Genomic DNA, 21,600 nt, shown 5'->3' on the forward strand with positions numbered 1-21,600 from the left:
TATAAATGATTACAATAAGAGGAAGGAGGATCTGTTCAACAAGTACTTCAATGGAAGGACTCGTCTTGGTCCCAGGAACACAACCCAAAAGGGTTTTGATGAAGCCAAAAGAAGAGTACCAAGTTGCCCAGATCCTCTCCATAATTAACGAGTAGAATTCCCATCCAATTTTCCATTTTTTTTTTCTTCTGTGCTTTTTCTTTTCTGTCTCTCGAGTATTGAATTTATTCTGGTTTACATATATATGTTCATCCAAAATACCCACGATTTTCTCATCATTTTCTCTCCTGTAATGTGTCTTCTTGATGTAGAATATGAGGGAAAACCGGTGGTATTTTGGTATTATATTCAGATATTATTCTTTTTTTGTTTATCTTCATAACTTCTCATCCATGAAGTATCAATGAATTATCATAATCACCAATGTTAAGCTTGTATATAGAAGACGTTGAGGAATGTTAAGTATAGAGTCTATGATACTTTTTATAATCCTGTGTAAACTCTCTGAGTGTATCAGCTTTGTTATTTGTTATTTACTTTTTTTTTTTTTTCCTTCCTTGTGTTTGAGAAAGGGAAGCTGAAAAAAAAAAAGAACTATATATGGAGTAACAGAGGCAGGGATTCGTGCCTTCAATCTGTAGTTCTAAGCTTTGGCCATAGCAGTGTAAAATAATTACTTTCTCTCTTCTTCTCTCAGTGCAGAAGCCGATGACACAGGTTCTTTCATTATCAACGATAAAGTGTTTGATGGTATAATAAAATAATCAGTCTAATAATTTGAAGGATTGAAATATTATTTTTGGGATTCCGAATACTAAATTCATGAGTTGTGCCTTGTAAAATATAGAAAGAGGAAAAAGTTAATCGACCTTTATTGAGGTTGAATGCGCAGTGTGCATATATTGTGGGTGATGCTGCAACATGATCTGCTGCATTTGGTAAGTTTTTATATTTATTTGTTGTTTCTCTCACATGTCTTGTTGCTTCTTTGGCGAATTGGGATTACTCATTTTTTACATTTCTCAGCTTTCTAAAAAGTTTTGTCAAAAGATCTGATTTGGAATCTGATGGGAAGGACTAACTTTCATCAGAAAATCTCACCCGTTGGTTTTTAGTAAATCAAGTTGGCTGATTCATTTGCAATCGATGCCTACTGAATAGTCTATTGATCTGTCTGCAAGTATTGACTGCGTGGTCTGAAAAAGTTGAGTCATATTTTATTTCATTTTAGTTTAGTTTATTATTTGGAGTGGAAAAGTTTGACTTGGCTAAATATAAGCTAAAATTCACTTCAATGTAGATCATAAAGCATTCTAACTTTTTGTTTGCTGGAGACATGTTTGGAAGATCCATTTCAGTTTGACTCATCATTAACTTTCTATAGATTTTACTCAGAAAAAGTTTATATGTACAAACATCTTTTTTCGTTTTATTTGTTTCTGGCAGTATACACTTAAATTACTTTGTACAGATTAAATTTTGTGTGTCTATCATATTATGCATTCATATAATCATATGTTAGTATAAGAAAAATAATATAGTTAATATGATAAAATATGTTTTTGGTATTAGTAAATATGTGAGACAGTTCATTACACTGTATCAGATTTAAACTTAAGTATACTTACAGTTATATCAAATGCTAAAATAAAAAAGTTTTGTGATCTATATGAAGAATACCCGATTCTTTTTGTTTAAAAATTAATATATTAATAATTTATCATAATTATATTAATCTAATTCTATAAATATATATTAACGAAAGTGATATACAAGACAAATTAATATTTATTTATATTTTTTCTGAGTATTGTTACATAGATAACTGGACTTTAATATGTGGCTTTCTGTAATATTTTGAAAACATGCCATTTACAAATCAGCTTACAAGAGATTGGATGACACAGAAAAATATTAAACGGAGACTCTTAAACAGCACTGCGATGTCCAGAAATTTCAAGAACAGCAAGAAAAATAATTTAATTAATCTTCGTTGTAGAGATATCATACTATGTACAAACAAATACAGGAATAGTTTTGAATTATGAAGTCCTCCAACTAAGTAAATTATTGTTGGGAAAGCATCTTTTTTTTTTTCTTGAATTATTGATGGTGGTAGGCATTGTGAGGACAATATTATATTAGTAGACTTCTCACTATAATTTGCTAACATGATTAAACAATTTAATCAATGCGGCAATCTTGTCGAACGAGGAAAATGACAGCATGAAAAAAATTATAAACAAAACATAAACACATAGATGCAATTTCACAACTGAGTTTCATTAGCGTGAAGAAGAGAAAAACAGTGAAGACAACAAAGGTTAACGTAGACATAATAAATTAACCTACTTTTACTTATAGAAAGGGAATTTTCAAACCTGATATTCTTGAAGTAATAATCCCCAGTAAACTAAAAGTATTTTCATGTTATATTTTGATGAGGAAAAAAGTCAGGGGTTATATTTTGATTCATAAACGAGATGTACTTTTCATTTTATATTTCAGTTTCTTGAATGAAAGTTTATTCTCATTATTTTTTAAAAAAGTTATTGTTTTAATTTCTTTTTATAATTTAACTAGCTCAAAAATGTGCACAACATATTGTTTGCATAATATGTCTAATAATTGTTTATTAAGAAACACTATATGGACATTTATTTGAAAACATTTCATGATACACATCAAACACCTATGAATATTTATTTTGTGTTTATATATAATATTCATTCTTGGTTCTTACAAGGAGATATCACCTTAAGAGTATACATTAAAGATTTCAAGAAAAAGTATTTAAAGTTATTTCACAGAAGCAACTCTTTGGAAAAACAAAATGGTGTAGTTTTGTGAAAACAATTAATCACGTCAAGCTCTTTACTTTATCCAAATTTGGAAAGAGACTACTTGATTGAGATGTGATAAGTTGTGTAGTGTATCAATACTTTGTTTTAAAAGGATATGTACATTTAATTCTTAATCTCTAACTTTATTTAGAAATATTTTAGCAAGAAAAATCTTAGTTTATATGAAAGTTAAAATGACAACTTCTTAAAGTGAGTGTGTTTGATACAATAGCACAAGCTTTTTGAACCCCTCACGCATTTTACTACATCTTTACATCACTGAACAGTAATCAAAGTAATCCAAATTTGTCAATATAAATAACTTTCTCAATACACTTTCATATATATTCCAAATTTAAGGTTTAATCTCTAAGACTCAAAAAAATTTAAAAAGTTAGAAATTTTAATTTTGTTATTGTCTTTATGTATTTAAGATTAATATATTTAAATAAGACAGTAAAGATTGATGTAATTGACAGGGATGAAAGAAATGAAAGAGTCTATTTAAAGAATTTATTATTGTCTGATTCACATGCATTTTATAAAGGTATATTAAAATAATAACAGAATTGAGCACGATGGTATGAAAGAAGAGGAAGTAGTACTAGATAAAGTTAAATCAAGATGGGAGGTAAGCTTGGTTTGAAAAATATCCTTGGAAAGTAATGTATCTTTAGAAGAGTTGGTTTGTATTTTTTATGATGAGTTTTGTGTCTGATTCTAAGGAAAGTGGTGAAGACAGTCACGCAGTGTTGAAAAGGGCAACAGAGAGAAAAAATAAAAAATAAAAAAAGAAAAAGAAACGCAGAAACCAAAGAAGAAGAGAAGAAAGGGTAAATTGGTGGTTATGAGAGGGACTAGAGGAAGAAAGCGAGAATGATGAAGGAAAACGCTACGTATTATGCGGCGAAGAAGAGGTTTTAATAAAAGTTGTCAGTGATTCGTAGTCTGCTCCTTTGTCACGTAGCATTTTGGATTTGGAATCAACTTTCACTCTCATTCACCACTCTGCTTCAGAAGACACAGTTTTAGGTTTAGCCCTTCGATGCATTTTAATTTGCGCAGAGTCTTCCATCTTCATTTCTATTTATTGGCTTTCTTTCCTTTTCATCATTATTCATTTTAAATATCCATGTGGCTTCCTGTTCCTCTTTCTGCTCATCATCCACAATAACCACTACTTCACTTATTTATTTAACTAAGACAACTGTGTTAGATGAGATATCAATCTCTGTTACTGTTATCAAATTAGTTGAAAAACAAGGATGAGTAGTATGACTTGGTTTCTCTAATTTAGATACCATGGACAAAGAGGAAAACAGAATCAGAAGATACCATGCTAGAAGGGTATTAGAAGGCACATCATTTAGCCACCACAATCCCCTAAACCTACTCCCATCTCACTCTACTAGCTTCTCATTCAGTAATAATAATAAAAGTAGAAAATTTCAAAAGTAGTTTATTTCTTAAGTTTAACATCATCTTGTTTACACCAAAATGTGTACAGGCTCTACGGCCTCTATACAGAGTGAAACAAACAATCTATGTCAATTTCAAAAGTAGAAAATTTTCCTACTACATAAAGCACTTTACTGGTTATTGCTATAAGTTTTGACTTTATATAGAGAGGAGAAAAAGTGGTCATAGAAAGCAATTGTTGCAAGCCATGTTTGGGATCACGTACCAAGTTCCTTGTGAAGTAGGAAATAGAAAAAGGTTAAAACCATGTAGATGTTCTTATTTTTGTAAGGTATTCCCATTTTGGTCTCTTTCTTTTAAACCTTCTTAATTGAGTCCTTATAAGTGTTAATTTCAAACAAATTAGTCCCTGCCGTTAAAAATCGTTAACAGTGTTAAAATTGTGCAGAGGTGGGTAGATGAGGTGGTTAAAATTTTTCTTTTGAGGTATTAAAATTTTAACACCTCTACACAATTTTAACACTTTAAAAGGAGAATTTTAACCACGTCATCTACTCACCTCTGCACAATTTTAACACCATTAACAATTTTTAACGGTAAGGGCTAATTTGCTTCAAATTAACACTTATAAGGATTCAATTGGAAATATTTAAAAAAAAAAGACCAAATTGATAATACCTTAAAAAATAGAGATGCCTAGATGATTTTAACCAATAAAAAAAATGAAAGGACAATAGTTACTAGTGAAATGTATATTCTGGAATATAATATTTGTATCATGGAATGTTCAATCTTTATGTATCCCAGAACATTGCGTTTCAAAACTCAAAATAAATATTTTTAAATTAGATGAAATGATAGAGGTGCAGGAAGAATAGTCCCTTTAGCTAGTGTGAACGGTCAAGAAAGATATTAGGCTCAATAAGTAAAGAAATGGAAGCCCAATTTCGATTGGGTCATCATATCAACATTTTGGAGAATGAGCCAGAAAAAAGAGAAGGGCCAACAGAAGAAATTGGTTACACAAAATAAATAGTATATTATTAGTTTAAGGTTTTGTGTCTGTAAAACTATTTTTTAAATTAATCCAATAAACTATTAGTTAATTTATTAATATTATCCAATATATTTAGGGTTCTCTTCATCTTGTAAAACTTTTGTTTCTATCATAGATATGAATATTGATCTTGTACCATTTTTTTTTTCTTTTATCCACCTATATATTTTAAAAATATATAAAATGATAAAACAAAGAAAAATATATTTAAATTGTGTTTATTAAATTATTGGTGATTTATAATAAAAACGCTATATTTTTTCAATTTCATAGTTTCATCCTCAACACCCACCAACAAATTATGTTGTTACACAACACCCAAAAGAAATTGGTCATTCTGAAAACAATTATTGACAAAGTTAATAAAAACCCTAGTTGCAACCCATAAAAAAAATACAAGTGTGTGCATGATTATTTTCATATCATATCAGTTATGTTCTGCTCCAACACTGGTTTACGTTAATGTTCACTCAGCATTTGATATTCGTTGTAAATTGGTGTCGGTGTATTGAAGAGAGTCGATGAAACCAAGTTCGAGTTGGAACTCATTCTTGCTTTCATTATCAATCAATATATGACAATAAAACTCATTATTAATTTTGGTTGTTGCTAATTTTCTTTTCCTTTTCATTACATTATTTTAATCCATTTTAAACTTTGTTTACTGAACTCAATGAAAAAGACCAATTTTCTAACAGTCAACAATAATGGTAAAAATAATAAAAGGATGCTGCAGGTATATTATTCATGAGTCGTGTTTGTTTCTCTGCATGTAATTTTAAAACATTGCACTAAATGATCTAGAATCTCGTATGTTTTTACCTGATAATTGATAGAGATTAATGAAGTAGATTAAATTTCCTGACAGAAAATATATATATATATATATATATATATATATATATATATATATATATATATAAAAGATTCTAATATAAGTTTTGTCAGGAGCCAGGATATTTTGAGTGAGTCTGGATAAAAAAGATATTTTGAAATTTGAAAATATATATCTTTATGGTTTCTAAAGTTCACACATGTGTAGAGCTAAACTTGTGAAATATAACATTGGAAAACTTCAGTATTTATACAATTAAAGGTGAACTAAAATTATATCAAGGATAACTAATATGTATTTGTGAATAACGATAACTAAAAAGAAAAAGAACTCATTGGTAAACAGGAGAAACATTATTACAGCTGATGAGGATTTAAAGGGGAGTTTAAGAAATGAGAAAATTCAGGAAAATATAATAAAAAAAAAAGTCATAAACCCTTTATGTTTCATTTGTATTATTTTTTCCAGATAAATTTTGCTCTTTATATGGAGAAGACATGATTAGAAAGTTGGGGCATTTATTAACTTAACAAAATTGCTATATACAAATAGCTGAGAAAGAAAATGAAAAGCATTAGGATGCACTAAGCAAAAATATAATATTTAGGAAATAAATAAATAGTAAACAAAACTTGAATGAGGTCTTAATGATTTAGCAAGGGAAATGTTGATGGTGGAAAGGAAGCTCTCTTGACAAACCTCCCCTTCATTCTGGGTCTCTTCTCTGCATTCAATTTCCTAACCTCGTACCTTATTTTCTTAGAGAACAACCTTGTTCGCCGCTTTTCTCTGTACCTTGACACTCTCGCCTCTCTGCCTCCGTCAATTATCACTGGATGAATCCCAAATCCACCCACTTCACCATAAGGATCATGAATTCCCCTTCCATAACTTTCCTGCTTAATTAAATTAAACATCATTAGTCACACACCCACAAATTCTATGTTCAATCTCATTTTTCAAAAACCACCACCGCCACCACAATTTTGTGATACATTGACCAATGTTAATTAAAATTTATTGAAACTGATTAATACAAGTATAACTGATAATTTCATGATTCTTACTACATTCAAAGGAGAAGGAATAGTACATACGATGCATTCGTGCCAGCACTGGTCGGGGTCCAAGTTTGGCTTGTCAGGAGTGGTCCAGGGAGATTTTTGGCTAGCCCAGGCGATAATCACTGCCTCGTAATCAAGCTGCAACGATATCTTCTTCTTTTTCGTCTCATCATTCTCTCTCAGTTCTTCTTCATTCCCCTTCTCCTTCCCCAATTCCAAATCGCAAATCTTCTCCTTCACCTCTTCACACGTATCGTAATCAAAGCTAAACTCAAACGATACATCTCTTCCCACCATCTCCATCTCCATCTCCATCTCAGGGTTCTCTTCTTCTTCCACCTTCACCTCCCCACTACCCACCGAACACTCCTCCTCCTTCGCATCAATCAGTCCCAGATCCTCCATCCCCACACACTCGTTTTCAAGCCCCCTACCCAGTAAATTCTCAACATCAGCCGCAAACTCGGCAAGTTCTGCATCGGAAGGAAGCATCCCGTGCAAGTTTTCCATCTCATTATTACCGTGATAAAAAACATTGCTCTCAACCCCTTTGTTTTCGGCTTCGGCCACAGCAGCTGCTACTCCTTGATCAGTTGAAGTCACCGAAGAAGGAGAAGAGCTGTTATTCCCACATAGCTCGGCAACAAAAGGTTCGAATATGGGGACCCTGTAAAGAAGCTGCTCCTCGTTCTCGTCATGGGAATTCACCTCTTCGGAACCCACTTCCGGGACAAGATGGAAGGGGTTGTTGCTACGAGAGTGTTTCCCGTGTCTGGGTGTTCGAGCTTTCTTAGTGGGCCACGTGGGAGGTTGTTGTTGTTGTTCGTCGGTGGACTTGTAGGACGCCGTTTTCAAGCGGACTCTTTCGTGTCGGCGAGCCAAAGGATTGGCGGAGTGAACCGAAGAGTCACAAGCTTGGCAGAGAAAAGCATCATCGGCAGCACAGTACCAACGTGCCCGCTTGGTTATGCAGCTGTCGCATGCTCTCGCGGTTTTGGCTCCAACCGCGTTTGCCGCGTTCTTTGCTGTACTCATGACACTGAAACAAAATTTGAAGGCAAATATGAAACGGTTACAGTGTGGGTTTGGTTACAGGGGAGGCAATAGAATTCAATGATTATTATTTTGGTGAAAAAGAGGGTGAACTGTGACCCACAGGAGACGCTTTTGCATTCCATTTAACAGGGAGAGATTGTTTGGGTTTGCACTTTTGGGACCCTTAACAGTGAAAGGGAGTGAACTTTGGGGTCCAGGGTGGAAGGCCTTATCTTAATTTTCATTGGTAGAAGATGGAAAGTTGATCCTATTCTCTGCTTTGTTATTGGGTGGATTTGTAATCAGAGGGATTTCTGGTGGTGACCCACTTGCCCTGTGGATGAGTATGGGCTTTTCAAATTTTAATCGCATATCAGAAACAAAAAACAGTTAATCCACTCTCGTCTTGCTAGAAATATCTGAGTGAGATAGATTTGGTAGCTTCTGTTGTCTCACCCTCACAGTGACGTTAAAAGGGTAAGACTTTTGTTCTGTGGTCCCCTTCTTCCACATTCAATTTTCTGGCTTTTTACCAATTATATCTATTGCTGCTCAGTGTCTATACATCACTTCCATCCCCTCAACTTTTGGATAATAACATCTCGAAACAACCACTGATATCAGGCATCCTAGTAGATCGGGTTATTTGGTCAAGTCTCTTCAGACAATAATCATGTTTTTCCCCAACTTGGAATTAAGATCTCATGCGCATTTAAACATTTTATTTAGAAATTATTAATAAACCATGTCACACTCCTTACTTCTATCTACTAAGAACCTTGCTTCTTAAATTAATTTACTAATTACAAATAAACATACTATAAACACTATCTTCTAATCATGTGATATTTGCAGAAAATATGCAAACATTTGACAGTTTGAATTACACGTCTCAATTTCATTACATGATTTGGTTCTAATTTATATAGAGTAAAGTCAGAAAAAAAACTCCAGAAATTAAAATATCTATCCACAAACATAAGATCAGTTTATAGACTTTCCTTTTTTTAAAAAAAAAAATTATTCATTTTGAAATAAAAAATATAATTAATTCTTAATTTATCATAAATATAAGTATTTTTAATTTATATGAAAATTACAGAACAAAATTAGATGTTGAGATCTTTGACTAATTAAACAAATTTAATTTTTCTTAACTCACTGAACATATTTTTAATATATATAAGATAATTGTTTAATTTTGTTGTGCAAAAAATTTAGATAGATCTAACTTAAACATCTTAATTTGAAAGTTTAAAATAATAAATTTATGAATGATAAGTTTATGTATTTTTTTTTATTATATGTTTATTTTTTTAATGTATGACTTAAATTTTACTAATTATTTATTCTCATTAATATATATATATATATATATATATATATATATATATAATTAGTAATTATGAAAAAACTTTAATATAAATTTTATTAAATTAATCAAATATTTTTATATTTTGACTAGAATTGATGTTTTTTGTTTCATGTTTGAGATTCGCAATGCACTATTAAATACTATAATTTTTTTTTAAGAAATTTGAATAATTAACAAATAGATTATTGTCAATAGTTATATTAATTATATATTATATATTTTATTTAATAACATAATAATAAGTATAATATAAAAATATTGATTTAAATATAATAAATGATAATATATTATACTATTTAATAATAGAATCAAATTCATTTTAATCCTAATCTTAACTGTAACTCAAAGTTTTAAAAACTGAAGTTTTTTTTTATCCTACTTGATAAGATATCCTAAAAAGGGATTTTTTTTTTCAAAGATGAATTAGGACCATAAATCAAGTTAATAATACCTTGCATCCACCTATAAAATTTTGTTTGATTAGAAATTAAAAATCATATTGTTGTAAGTTTACGTATAAAAACTTCTATTAAACAGACACGCAAGTGATTAAAAGATAAGTGTTTTTTTTTTTTATTGAAATTTAATAGTGGAACGTTTCTTAGTTACTATATAATGATGTCAGAAGAGTGCTATTTTGGAGTGAAAAATTACCTCATGGGGGTGAGTGGATCAGAACAGATGAAGTCCTGTTTTGAAATACTTGTTTTTTCTTAATTTATGTAAGAAAAACATGAACATCGTCCAATATTTGACAAAGAAAGAGAGTGTTATATTAATCGGTTGGGTGTTTGAAAAGAATGGCATAAGAAGGAATTTTTGCTTGTATACGGATAAACTTGAAAGATGTAAGGTTCAAAGTTGAAAAATCATTCAAATTTTGATTACTTGGCATGAAGTAGGTTAGAAAAGTATTATTTAAAAAGGCTTTGGGAATTATATAATTGTATACGAATGGATGTAATTATATACAGTGACATGGAAAGTAATATGGATAAGGATTTGGGAATTATGAAAGAGTGGAAGAAGGGACAATGATGTGGAGAGTTAGGAATTCTGAAACATGAATGACTCCAACGTAAAAAATGGAGAGTGAAATGCATAATTTGGCAAGCAACACTTATGGAGGGATAATAATTAGACAATTTTTTTTTATAATATTTGACATCAATTAGGTGTTTGATTGGTCTATGATAATATTTATGATTATTATTATTATTGATTATAAATTAATTTTTAGATCAATTACATAATGATACATAAATAATATTTAAATATTATTAAAAAAATATTGCGTAAGAATCGTTACAAACTATAATGAAATATATTCCTGGAGCTGATAACGACAATACCATTCCCATCTTCTTCCCTTTCACGTGTCAGTTTCGAATCTTATTCTCTCAGATACTTTATACTTAAATCTACACTTTATAACATAAAATACACATTAACCAACTACGTTTTTTTATTACCTTGTCGCTTTTTACAACATGTTTCAAAAATGTTAACTTTTGTCTCTTACCAATAAATTACCAACATACTTTTTGATGAACACAGTGATTGCAAATCTGTCATTTTCTCTATGTATTTCACGCTGTTCTTTCGGGAAAAAAAAATAAAAAATCATTAACTTTACCAAAAAAGTACATTCGATTAAATTATAAATAATATTTGCTTTATAATTTCTCTACGGGAGAGACAGAAATAATCACTTTCAAAAAATTAAGAGACGGAAAGGGAGAAAGATATTTGTTCGGTTGTTTCAGAGTAAATCAAATGTGGAAAGGGGAAAATGTCAATGATTTTACGACAATTTTTTATTGGTCATTTTCGCGACGAATTTAATTAATTAATAAAAATTTTAAAATCCAATATATAAGTACTTTTAAGATATTAAGAGTATTAAAACACATTATCTATAGTTTATAGCTATTGAAAGTTGTTATTTTCATACATCATGTTTGCATTCTTAAGAGAAAACTCTAAAAGCTTAGGACAATATATTCTACTGCACTTCCAAAGAAGCTTAAAAAAAGTTATTCGATATTTATTAAATTAATTTTTTTATCATATAATATCATCTGAGAATGAAAACTATATAAAAAAAATCATTTCAAAAAATTACAGAGAAAATAGAAAGAGATTAAAGGAACTTGGTTTAGAGAAAGAAGATGTAAGGATATAAACAAATGCAAAGTTACTATTTTATCCTTCAATTTAAAAACTATCAATTATAAAAAAAATGAAAAAAATTGTAAACTCCCCATTATTTCTTTTATTATTTTCCATTAGAAACTTGTAATTGAAAAGTATAGATATGAATAAAATTAAAGAGTCGAGAGTGAGTTGAGTTATGTTTCAGATATGTTTCACGAATTGATCTGTTTTTTCTAGACTGATTATATATTTTCAAATATATTTTTTCATGGAACAATCTATAATGCAATTCATCGCTTAATAAAATGTTGGATATAAGAATAAATAAAAATGAACAAAAGGATTAAGCTCGCAAAATTGAATTGATGGAACAAACTCAAACAGATTATATACATAAAACATATAACTATAAGATTAATTTTGTCTTGTTATAACATTATGGTCACTTTTTCTTATAATCATATCTGTTTAATACTATGTTGGAGTTTATCTTCACGAGACTCAAACATCAATGTCGTTTTTTTTTAGTATAATCGGTTTCCTAAGACTCAATTAGCCCAAAACATAAAGAAACAAAAAGGAGGTTCGTTTGACCCATTTCTACTAAGCCCGAATGAGATTGATTGGATCTACGTTTCGCAAAGCGGGCTAACGATTACAGAAATAAAAAAACCCAATTTCTGTATCGAACTTCATTATTCTTTGAAAGGGTGTTACTCTCTATCTATCCCTTTGCTCCCTCCATCTTCCCTTTTCTCTTTTACCCTTAACTCTATCTTTTCATTCCTATTTTATCCTTCTGTAAAAGTTTATTTTTATGGTTAAAAATAATTTCTACTCATTCCGGGCACACAATCTATTTATTCTCTTTTAGGTTCACTTTATGCTCTCGTTCTTATTTCTCTTTCGTTCCGATAATTCTTTTTGTTCTCTTTCTTTCATTATTGTGGTGTGAGAGTGTAGTGAATGAGAAGTTGCCGAAAGGAATTGTTGTAAGAGTTATATAGTTCACTGTCTGTGTTGTTTGAAGGTAGAGGTACACTCTATCAATTCTTTATCAAAAGTGTCTGAATAAGCGGCGAGGTACATAATCCTAAATTAACGTGAAAACCTCTTAAACAGATATGAGTATCCATTGATAGATGTCAGCATCCGTTTAAGGTAAAACGGATGTCTACATCCATTTTACCTTAAATGGATGTTACATTCGTCGACAGATGCCTATAAGGTTTCTAATTTAAGATTTTGTTTTTATTAGTTTACTCTTTATAAAAAGAGAGTATTTGCTTTAAAGATTAGTGTTGTCGCAAGGTATTGACGAATTCACACATTCAAATGATTGGATAGTATTTTCTTTTTTCTATAATATATTGTAGGTGAGTCCCGTAGTGTGAGAATTATATTTAGGTTATTTTTGTAATAAAAAAAATTGAAAAATGTTTGGGATGTGAGAAGCAACACCCTCTTTGAAATTAAATTTTACACCCCATCTTCGTTATTTTAATTGTACATAGCATCTCCATTCTTTATATCTTTTTCGTCCATTTTATCAGCTATTTCTTATATATAAAAAGTAATATAACTTATTATATTTTTTTTCTCTACATTGAATCTGGCGTTTGAAATTTAAATTAACGCAATATGTTATATATTTCTTTTCCTGATTTATATTGTTTCGTTAACTTCTGAGCTTTGATCTCTTTTGTGTGATAGGATTTTAGTTTATGTTTCTTTGATTCAGCTTTTTGTTTTTCATCATTATCAGTGTTTTGTCAACAATGGTGAGTTGTTTTTTTTCAATCTGGTGTGTTTTCTTCAATACTTAAAGCCTTTTTCATTCTAACTTTTACTCATTAACATTTCAACAATAACTCAATCTCTCATCACACACACATGTAATAAAGTGACTCTTTCTTTGTGTAAAAGAAAATAACCATTACATCTTATTATGTATGTGATGTTGTAAAATCGTTATTTGATTTTAACTCATTTAGCAGTTTAATAATTTAAGTAAATATTTTGTTTCGTCAACTCAAGGTAATCGCGATTTTATGGTTTAAGTTCAAATTGAAAACTATTTTGAACAGTTTTGGTTTCTTACTACATGTGAATACTAGATTCAAAGTTCCATATCCCAAACTAAATCTGCATCGAGGTCAAATTACTTATATATCTATGCATATGGACGATGATGATGATAATAATAATAATAATAATAATAATAATAATAATAATAATAATAATAATAATAATAATAATAATAATAATAATAATAATAATAATAATAATAATAANTAATAATAATAATAATAATAATAATAATAATAATAATAATAATAATAATAATAATAATAATAATAATAATAATAATAATAATAATAATAATAATTAATGTGTCATATTAATTAGAACTGTTAAAATAGATTACAATTTGCTGGTCAATATGGTTTAGTATAGGTTTGGGTCTGGTTGGATTAGAAAAAAATGTATTTTTTTTTATACGAATAAATTTTTAATCCGACTTATTTAAATCGACTCATCCGGATTCAAATTTGGTAAGTCGGGTGGGTCCAACAACCCACATAATTTTATTTTTATTAATGTATTATCTTATAAAATCTTAAGAAAATATCATTTCACTCATTATACGTAGATTGTATTGTACTTTTTTTTTTGAGTTGGTTTGAGTTTAACATTACTTTGGAAGTAAAATTTATTTATATTTAAATTACAAAAAAATTGTAATTTTTTTATTTTAAAAAAGTTGTAATTAAGTAAGCGAGTGAGATAACACATTCAATCCACCAAACGGTGATGAGTTGAGCCGGATTTAAATTTTTCTGACTTGTTAATAAATGAGCCGAGTTAGGTTGGTTCACTAAATGATTAACCTGTGGTGGATTGATCCAGATCAGGTCATAACCCATTTTGACAACACTAATATTAATGGAGTCCCTTGTTGGCTTTTATGAATAAGATTTACTTTGGTTGAAAAAGACTAGAGGATATAATCTGCCACACTTCATAATAAATAACTGCTAAACTACAGGAAGGTCCTGAGAAAGTAATCTACGATTAAGAATATGCCAATCCACTAAATTGAATTAAGAGTCCTTAAAATGTATTGCGATTCAACTTGTGAATATGCCCAGAAAATCACCATACAAATATTTATCTACTAGACTAGACCCACATGACATGTGACCCACATGACTGTGTTTTGGCCTTCATTTACACTTAAGGTTGTGTTGTTGTGAGAATGATAATAAATTTGGAATCATTCTCATTAGAGAGTATGGAAATTTATAATTCTCTACTATGTATCTTTACCACATTATATATATGAAATTAGGGAAGCCAAATTCATTACTATTGTTTGAATTCTTCTCCCTTTTAACGAAAATTTCAACGTGAACTTAATTGTGTAATACTTTAATTTTTCAATTAGATATAAAGATGATGATAAGTATATATATCATCTCTCACTCTTATTTTTTTTTTGTTTAAATTATTAAAATACTCGGTAAGTAACTTTCCTCTTCTTTTTTCTATCTTTTAATTGTTTGGTTTGTCAAAAAATTCCATTCATATTTTCTAGATAGTTTTCCTTTTATCACATTTTTGTAAAGTTATATTCAAATGATGATGTATGTAAATTATCTATTATTGTTGTCTTATATTTGAATATTTTTATTCCTTTTAAATAATTTTATTTATTGATTTTCTTACATGAGAATGTTTAAGTCTCAATTGAAGTGTTCAATAACATAAATTTAGTGTTGCCAAAATGGGTTATAACGTGCAGAACATTCCGACTTATCACGGGTTTGAATCTTATTGAGTTTGAAAACAAAATGTAATTTTTTTATTCGGGATAGTTTTCAACCCGAATCACTTAAAACTGGGCTCACCGGATTAAACCCACCTAATTTAATTTAGTTTTTTTTTTTGTTTTAATATTATTAGTTAGTATTTATTTTATTATATTGTAGATGATGATCAAGAAGATGTTTCAAGAGAGAAAAATATAATATATTAATATATGGAAGATTCTAATATTATAAATGAACAAGTGATACAAAAATTATCAATATTAAAAACTTATTTGTTTGTCTTTTGTACATGTTTTTGGATTACGTTTGGATTGTATGATACTTTTTTTATTTTTTATTTTGAATTATCTTTGAAGTTTTACATCATTTTAGGGTGACATTTATTTAGATTTGAACAATTATTAAATGAGCTAGTTAAATTTGAACAATTATTAAATGAGCTAGTGAGTCAATCGGTTTAACACACCAACCTGTAGTAGGTCGAGCCGGGTTTAAATTTTTTTAACTCGCTAATAAATGAGTCAGATTGAGTTAACTCACTAAATAACCAACCTGTGATGAGTCGAAGCAGATCGAGCTGAATTACTCATTTTGATACTCCAACATAAACTCTTTATATACTAATTAATGTAAAAAACTTATCTTCTTTTATGTTTTATTTTTATTTTTGTTTTATCAAAGCAATTTTCATTATTTCTCACAATGCGATTACTTTGATATTGAAAAAGTTTTTCTTATATCTCTAAAATATTTTTCATATAATTACACTTTTAATTATAGATTTTTTTTCTTATTGCGATTTTAATTAATGATCTATCCAATTATGTCTAAAATAAACATTTGATCATTCTTACTTTTTTAATAATTTTAATTGTTGTTTAATTTGTCATGTACTATATACTATTATGATATTTTTTATACAATTATTTTTATTTTCTAACTCATTATATAAGTACAATTTTATTATTAATTATAATTTTATAAAGAAATTTCTTTTAATATAATAATTTAATGTAATTGTGAAGAATCTTGCTTTTTATCATCTAACATATATATTGACATAAGATAAAAAATTTATGATAAATTTCAATTATTATTAGTTTAACATTTGTGGTTTGTGTAATTTTGTCTAAATGGTGAAATATAATTTTTACTTCTACATAAAAAAGGAATTTTACTATAATTTAAAGAATGAAAGTAAAGAAACATTTAAAATATTTATTTTCCCTTGCCATAATTTTTTTATTCTATAAAATTTAATTAATTGATATTGAAACAATGAAAAAGTGAATATATGAGTATATTCATTATATGATGGAGATGAGGATGAGATAAAAATTTAATATTCATTGGGTTTGAGGACAAATATAAGATAATAAAACACATTCTCACCCCATTGTCATTCTTATAAAGGATGAATCCTTTTGACAAAACATTCCAAATATCGAGATAACAAGTAAGTGAAGATATATTTTCATAATTTTTGGTTTCATGACATTAACAATTATCTTTTCACTTTTTAGTTTTTAGTTTTGAGCATACAATTTTTCATATCTTTGCTTAATTTTTCATTAAAAGTTTCCCTCTTAGCCAATATCTTTTAATTGTAATCATATATCATGGTTGAATTCATTTAGGATGATGCAAACTTTCTAATTGAATTATCACTAAAGTTGTATGCAGATATTTTGTTTTTTTAACATTTTATCTCATAAATCATAAGCCAATCAATATATTATTAAGTTTTTTATATCCACGTATTGAAACCCCTTAAACCTGTATATTGTAGTTACTTTGACGTACTTAAAAAGCACTCAATTTAAGACGAAAGAATTGTCATTTAACTAGAGTTATGATTAGCCAGTCCGAGAGAAAGAGGATAAAAGAAATTAAGACGTGGCATAATTATTTTGTCTTCATTGTACTTTCTGGATCAATCAAAATTCAAATTGGAGCCATAAATTTGGCACCAGAGCAGTCAATATCGTACGTGGTAGCTGAATCTATATACACAGCTGTTTCAAAATATACTTTAATAATTGCAAATTTATCATTTTATTGGTATAAAAGGGCACAAAAAAAGTCTAACTAACAAAAACGGCATTAATAGACATGAGGATCGACATGACATGATTAGAGGCCGAGCATGAACAAATCCCATACTTGGTTTTAAGGTTTATTTGAATGACCATGGAAAGTAAAAGGAGTTAAGCATTAAATTCGTTTTGATTTATGAAATTCAGGTTAAGACTTGTTATCCTAACAATCTTCAAATTGATATTTCAGTTCTGTTGACTAGTTAATTTAAAAATGATCCAACGGTGGTTGTTGTTTAGAATGAATATAAGGAAAAAGTAATCTGATGAAAAAAGTTGAACAGTAAAGGCGAGCTTGGTAATGAATGGTGTTGCTCCTCGGAGGGAGACCTGCCAGTTCATAACCATAATGGCGTGAGTCACGTTCTTGAACTAACAAAGCTGTATTAATTTCAATCATGTTTTGTTTTGGCTTTCTTCTATATTTCTTAGTAGCCTTTCCCATCTTTTATGAGTCTTGAAAAGTTTGGTCGATGGATCGTCAACTTCACTTTTCACCAATCTCTAATTTCTACCCACCTACGTAACTTACCAGCACTTTCTATTCTCGATCACACTTACCTTCTTTCCCCACCCACCATAACAGTCAAACAGATGCTCCTTAATAAAACAAAAGACAAACCATTCTGCTGCAATATTGCATGCTCCCTATCACGTACAAAAATACCTCATTCTTTCTTCTTTCCACAAAATTACCACAAAAAGGATCATAATTAATTAAGACTAATTTCTAGATATAATTCCTCAATTTCTGTCAAAGTCTCCAGAATTCAGAATCCTCCTCAAGTGCCAGTGGCAGCTGAGATTCTGAGTTCTCATTTTCACGTAAACTCGTAAATAAATGTTTGATAAGATTAAATCAAATTGAACTTGGTTGAGCCGAAAAGCTAGCAATAAACAGTTGTTCATACCCACCATCCCTGAATAACGAAACATGGACCCCGTGAACGACTCCCACTGCCAACAGTGACAAAAGGCAGTGAGTAAAGAAAGGGAACCATCAATTTATTGCATGCACACTACCAAACGCCAGAGTAATTGAAAATAACCACATCGTAAGAAAAGGAGGACCTGCCAACTGCGTATCCGAATGAAATTTTATGATTGGGAATGGTAGGTGTTACTAATCAATAGCAGGCGCCATTATTTTGGCGCACAATCACAACACAATCAATATGGTTTCTTAAATGTAACATTCCTCGCACACAACCTGACAATCTTATTGCTAAATACATTTTGCTCATGCGTAACGAAACTTAATTCAATCTCGCCGACAACAACAACCAAAGCACTTCTAATTACAATTTTTCAAGTCTTAATTACAACCTTTTAATAATAGTCCAAGCAAATACAAACTTGAAATTCAACTTTCTTTCCCTTACATGTTGCACCTATTCATGAATAAACACATATATAACCCCCGTTGGCTATGTCTATGCAAATTCACTACAGGCCCTGTAATTGTTTGGAAAATAAACAGGAAAAAAGGGAAAACAAATATATATATATAAATATAAAAAGTGGGATATGATATGATATGATAAAATGACCAATATGACTGAGAAATGAGATCTGTGGTTCGGCTACAGCAGAGAAGGGTCATGAGTACTCATCCATTTCATACTGAAACCAAATTAATAACCGATTTCTTTTCTTTTTTTTCCTTTCTTTTTCGTTCTTTGATTCGATTCTCCCCCTAGAGCTTAACGATCTCAGGGATGTGAACTGGATAACGATCAATGCAATCAGACCAAGGCCCATCAACAGGTGTCTTGATGTTTCTGTTGCACTTCCACACAGCACTGTTGCATTTAAACCCACTCCCGAACGCTATCTGCCACACCCTATCTCCTCTCTTCATCCTTCCTTTTGATTCAATGTAGTTCAGCTCGTACCAAAGAGAAGAAGAGGAAGTGTTTCCGAACCTGTGCAGGGTCATTCTAGAGGCCTCCACATGTTCAGTAGAAAGCTGAAGATTTTTCTGCAACTCATCGATCACAGCACGCCCACCGGCGTGGATGCAGAAGTGCTCAAACGCTTGTTTGAAGTCAGGAATATAAGGCTTCCATTTGGGGTTGAAGATTTTCCTCCCAATAAGAGTGAGAAGGAAGAGTAACTGCTCGGAAGCCGGAAGCACAAGAGGACCCATGGTGGTGATGTTCGACTTGAGAGCCTCACCTGCAATAGCCATGAGATCCTTCTGGAGTGAAATCCCCACCTTCCCTTCTTTGTCTTCCTCCTCAAACACACAACGGTAGGCCTTGTCGTCAGCACCTTTGTGTGTTCGAACAACGTGTACCAATCTGTACTTGGCTCTCCTACGTTCGGACCTACGGTTTGACAACAAAATAGCAGCACCCCCCATTCGGAACAAGCAATTTGGAAGAAGCATGGCTCGCTCGTTGCCCTGGTAGTAGTTAGGAGTTATGATCTCAGTGCTGACAACGACGGCGTTTGAATTGGGGTGGACTTGAAGAAGGTCACGTGCCATGTCAATGGATATGAGGCCAGCACTGCAACCCATGCCGGAGAGGTTGAAGCTCTTGATGTTGCTTCTGAGCTTGAACTTATTGATGACCATAGCAGACAAGGAAGGAGTGGGAGAAAAGAGGCTGCAATTAACTATGAGGATATCTATGTCCTTGGGCTTGAGGCCAGTTTTGGCGAACAAAGATTCCATGGCAGAGAAAATAACAAGCTCGGCCTCTCCTCTGGCAGCCTCCATGGTGGGTTTGGGAGGGATGTAGTGAATGGCGGGAGGGAGACAGGTCTCTTCACCGAGGCCAGAACGTTCTAGAATCCTCATTTGAAACTCGACACTCTTGGGGTTGTTCTTCAAGATGAGTCTGGAGTGTTCCATGAAGGTAGCAAAAGGAACACGGCATGTTACGGGAGGTTTGAAGCAAGCATAGTCAACGAGGTAGATGGTGCGAGGCTTTGACATGAAGTAGACGGTGGCTATGAAGATGATGAGGAAGGAGGAGCAGAGGATTTGGAGGAGATCGAAGTGGAGGGAGTTCCAAAGGGAGAGGATCTCGTCGGGGCCCAAACGTAGAACCTCAACGGAGATGGCAATGATGATGGGAATGAGAGTGAGGGTGAGAATGTGGTTGACGAGGTATTGGTAGCCAAGTTTGACATACTTGAGCTTGACAGAGTTGGAGAAATCCGGCAACACTGGAGGCATGTTGAGTTGGTTGAGGAAGAAAGAGAAGAAGAAGGTTTGATGATAATAAGAGAGGGTAGAGGGTGGTGAGGTTTTAAAGATGAAGGGTCCCTGAGCTCTCAAAGGGGGCAGATGAGAGCAGTTAATGAAACACTTCACGTCACTCAACGCTCACTTAACTTGGTATTAATTTTCATAACTCCACCCTTCGACGTCTAACTAAACCCTAACACCCCTAAAAAATACTTTCTCTCATTTACTTCTCTTCCTTTTCATCATTATTTTCCCCTCTCAACGCCCTTCTACACACTATCCTCTTATCTTATTCTCTATATATCAATTTTAATCAAACACGAACCAGAACCAGAACCAGACCAACCAACTCATCATCACCAAATATAACTAAGCCATCTGTCAGAACCTCCAACCTTTAATTAAACATCATTTATCTACATTTTAATACGCTCTTATGTAGATACAACGAACTTCCAAATGAGTTTACCTATAACACTTTCCTGCCTTTCAGGGAAATATATAATGCATATTCTCCTCTACCTAAAACTCCACTCCGTATAATTATCCAAATTCAAAATCTTTTTTAAATATTACTTTTTTCACTATTATAATTATATTAGCTTAGGTTTTAATTTACAAGGGTTATGTATTGCTGTGAACCATTTAGGTTGAATAAAATTTACAATATGTTTAACCTCGAGTTTC

The 21,600-nt window shown here is 31.0% G+C and overlaps 2 protein-coding genes across 2 annotated transcripts; both read right to left on the reverse strand.

Annotated features, from left to right (window-relative positions):
* Nucleotides 1-6,652: 6,652 nt before the first annotated feature.
* On the reverse strand, nucleotides 6,653-8,712 carry LOC106771228 (zinc finger protein CONSTANS-LIKE 16). The gene is made up of 2 exons (XM_014657167.2): nucleotides 7,252-8,712; nucleotides 6,653-7,050 (listed from the first exon to the last, which is right to left on the reverse strand). Exons 1-2 carry the CDS (start codon nucleotides 8,251-8,253, stop codon nucleotides 6,799-6,801), a joined length of 1,254 nt encoding a protein of 417 aa, XP_014512653.1. The 5' UTR covers nucleotides 8,254-8,712; the 3' UTR covers nucleotides 6,653-6,798.
* Nucleotides 8,713-18,990: 10,278 nt separating this feature from the next.
* LOC106772353 (3-ketoacyl-CoA synthase 6) lies at nucleotides 18,991-21,007 on the reverse strand. The gene has a single exon (XM_014658722.2). The coding sequence runs from the start codon at nucleotides 20,899-20,901 to the stop codon at nucleotides 19,411-19,413; it is 1,491 nt and encodes a 496-aa protein (XP_014514208.1). The 5' UTR covers nucleotides 20,902-21,007; the 3' UTR covers nucleotides 18,991-19,410.
* Between the last annotated feature and the right edge of the window lie 593 nt (nucleotides 21,008-21,600).

This window comes from Vigna radiata, chromosome 8, assembly GCF_000741045.1.
Source record: "Vigna radiata var. radiata cultivar VC1973A chromosome 8, Vradiata_ver6, whole genome shotgun sequence".
Lineage (NCBI taxonomy): Eukaryota > Viridiplantae > Streptophyta > Magnoliopsida > Fabales > Fabaceae > Vigna > Vigna radiata.

Bases quoted from the DNA above. Each gene is read 5' to 3' on its own strand.
- LOC106771228 (XM_014657167.2), bottom strand. From the start codon at position 8,253: ATGAGTACAGCAAAGAACGCGGCAAACGCGGTTGGAGCCAAAACCGCG. The intron at 7,051-7,251 runs GTATGTACTATT...TTAATTAAGCAG, and splicing joins AGTGCTGGCACGAATGCATC to GAAAGTTATGGAAGGGGAAT.
- LOC106772353 (XM_014658722.2), bottom strand. From the start codon at position 20,901: ATGCCTCCAGTGTTGCCGGATTTCTCCAACTCTGTCAAGCTCAAGTAT.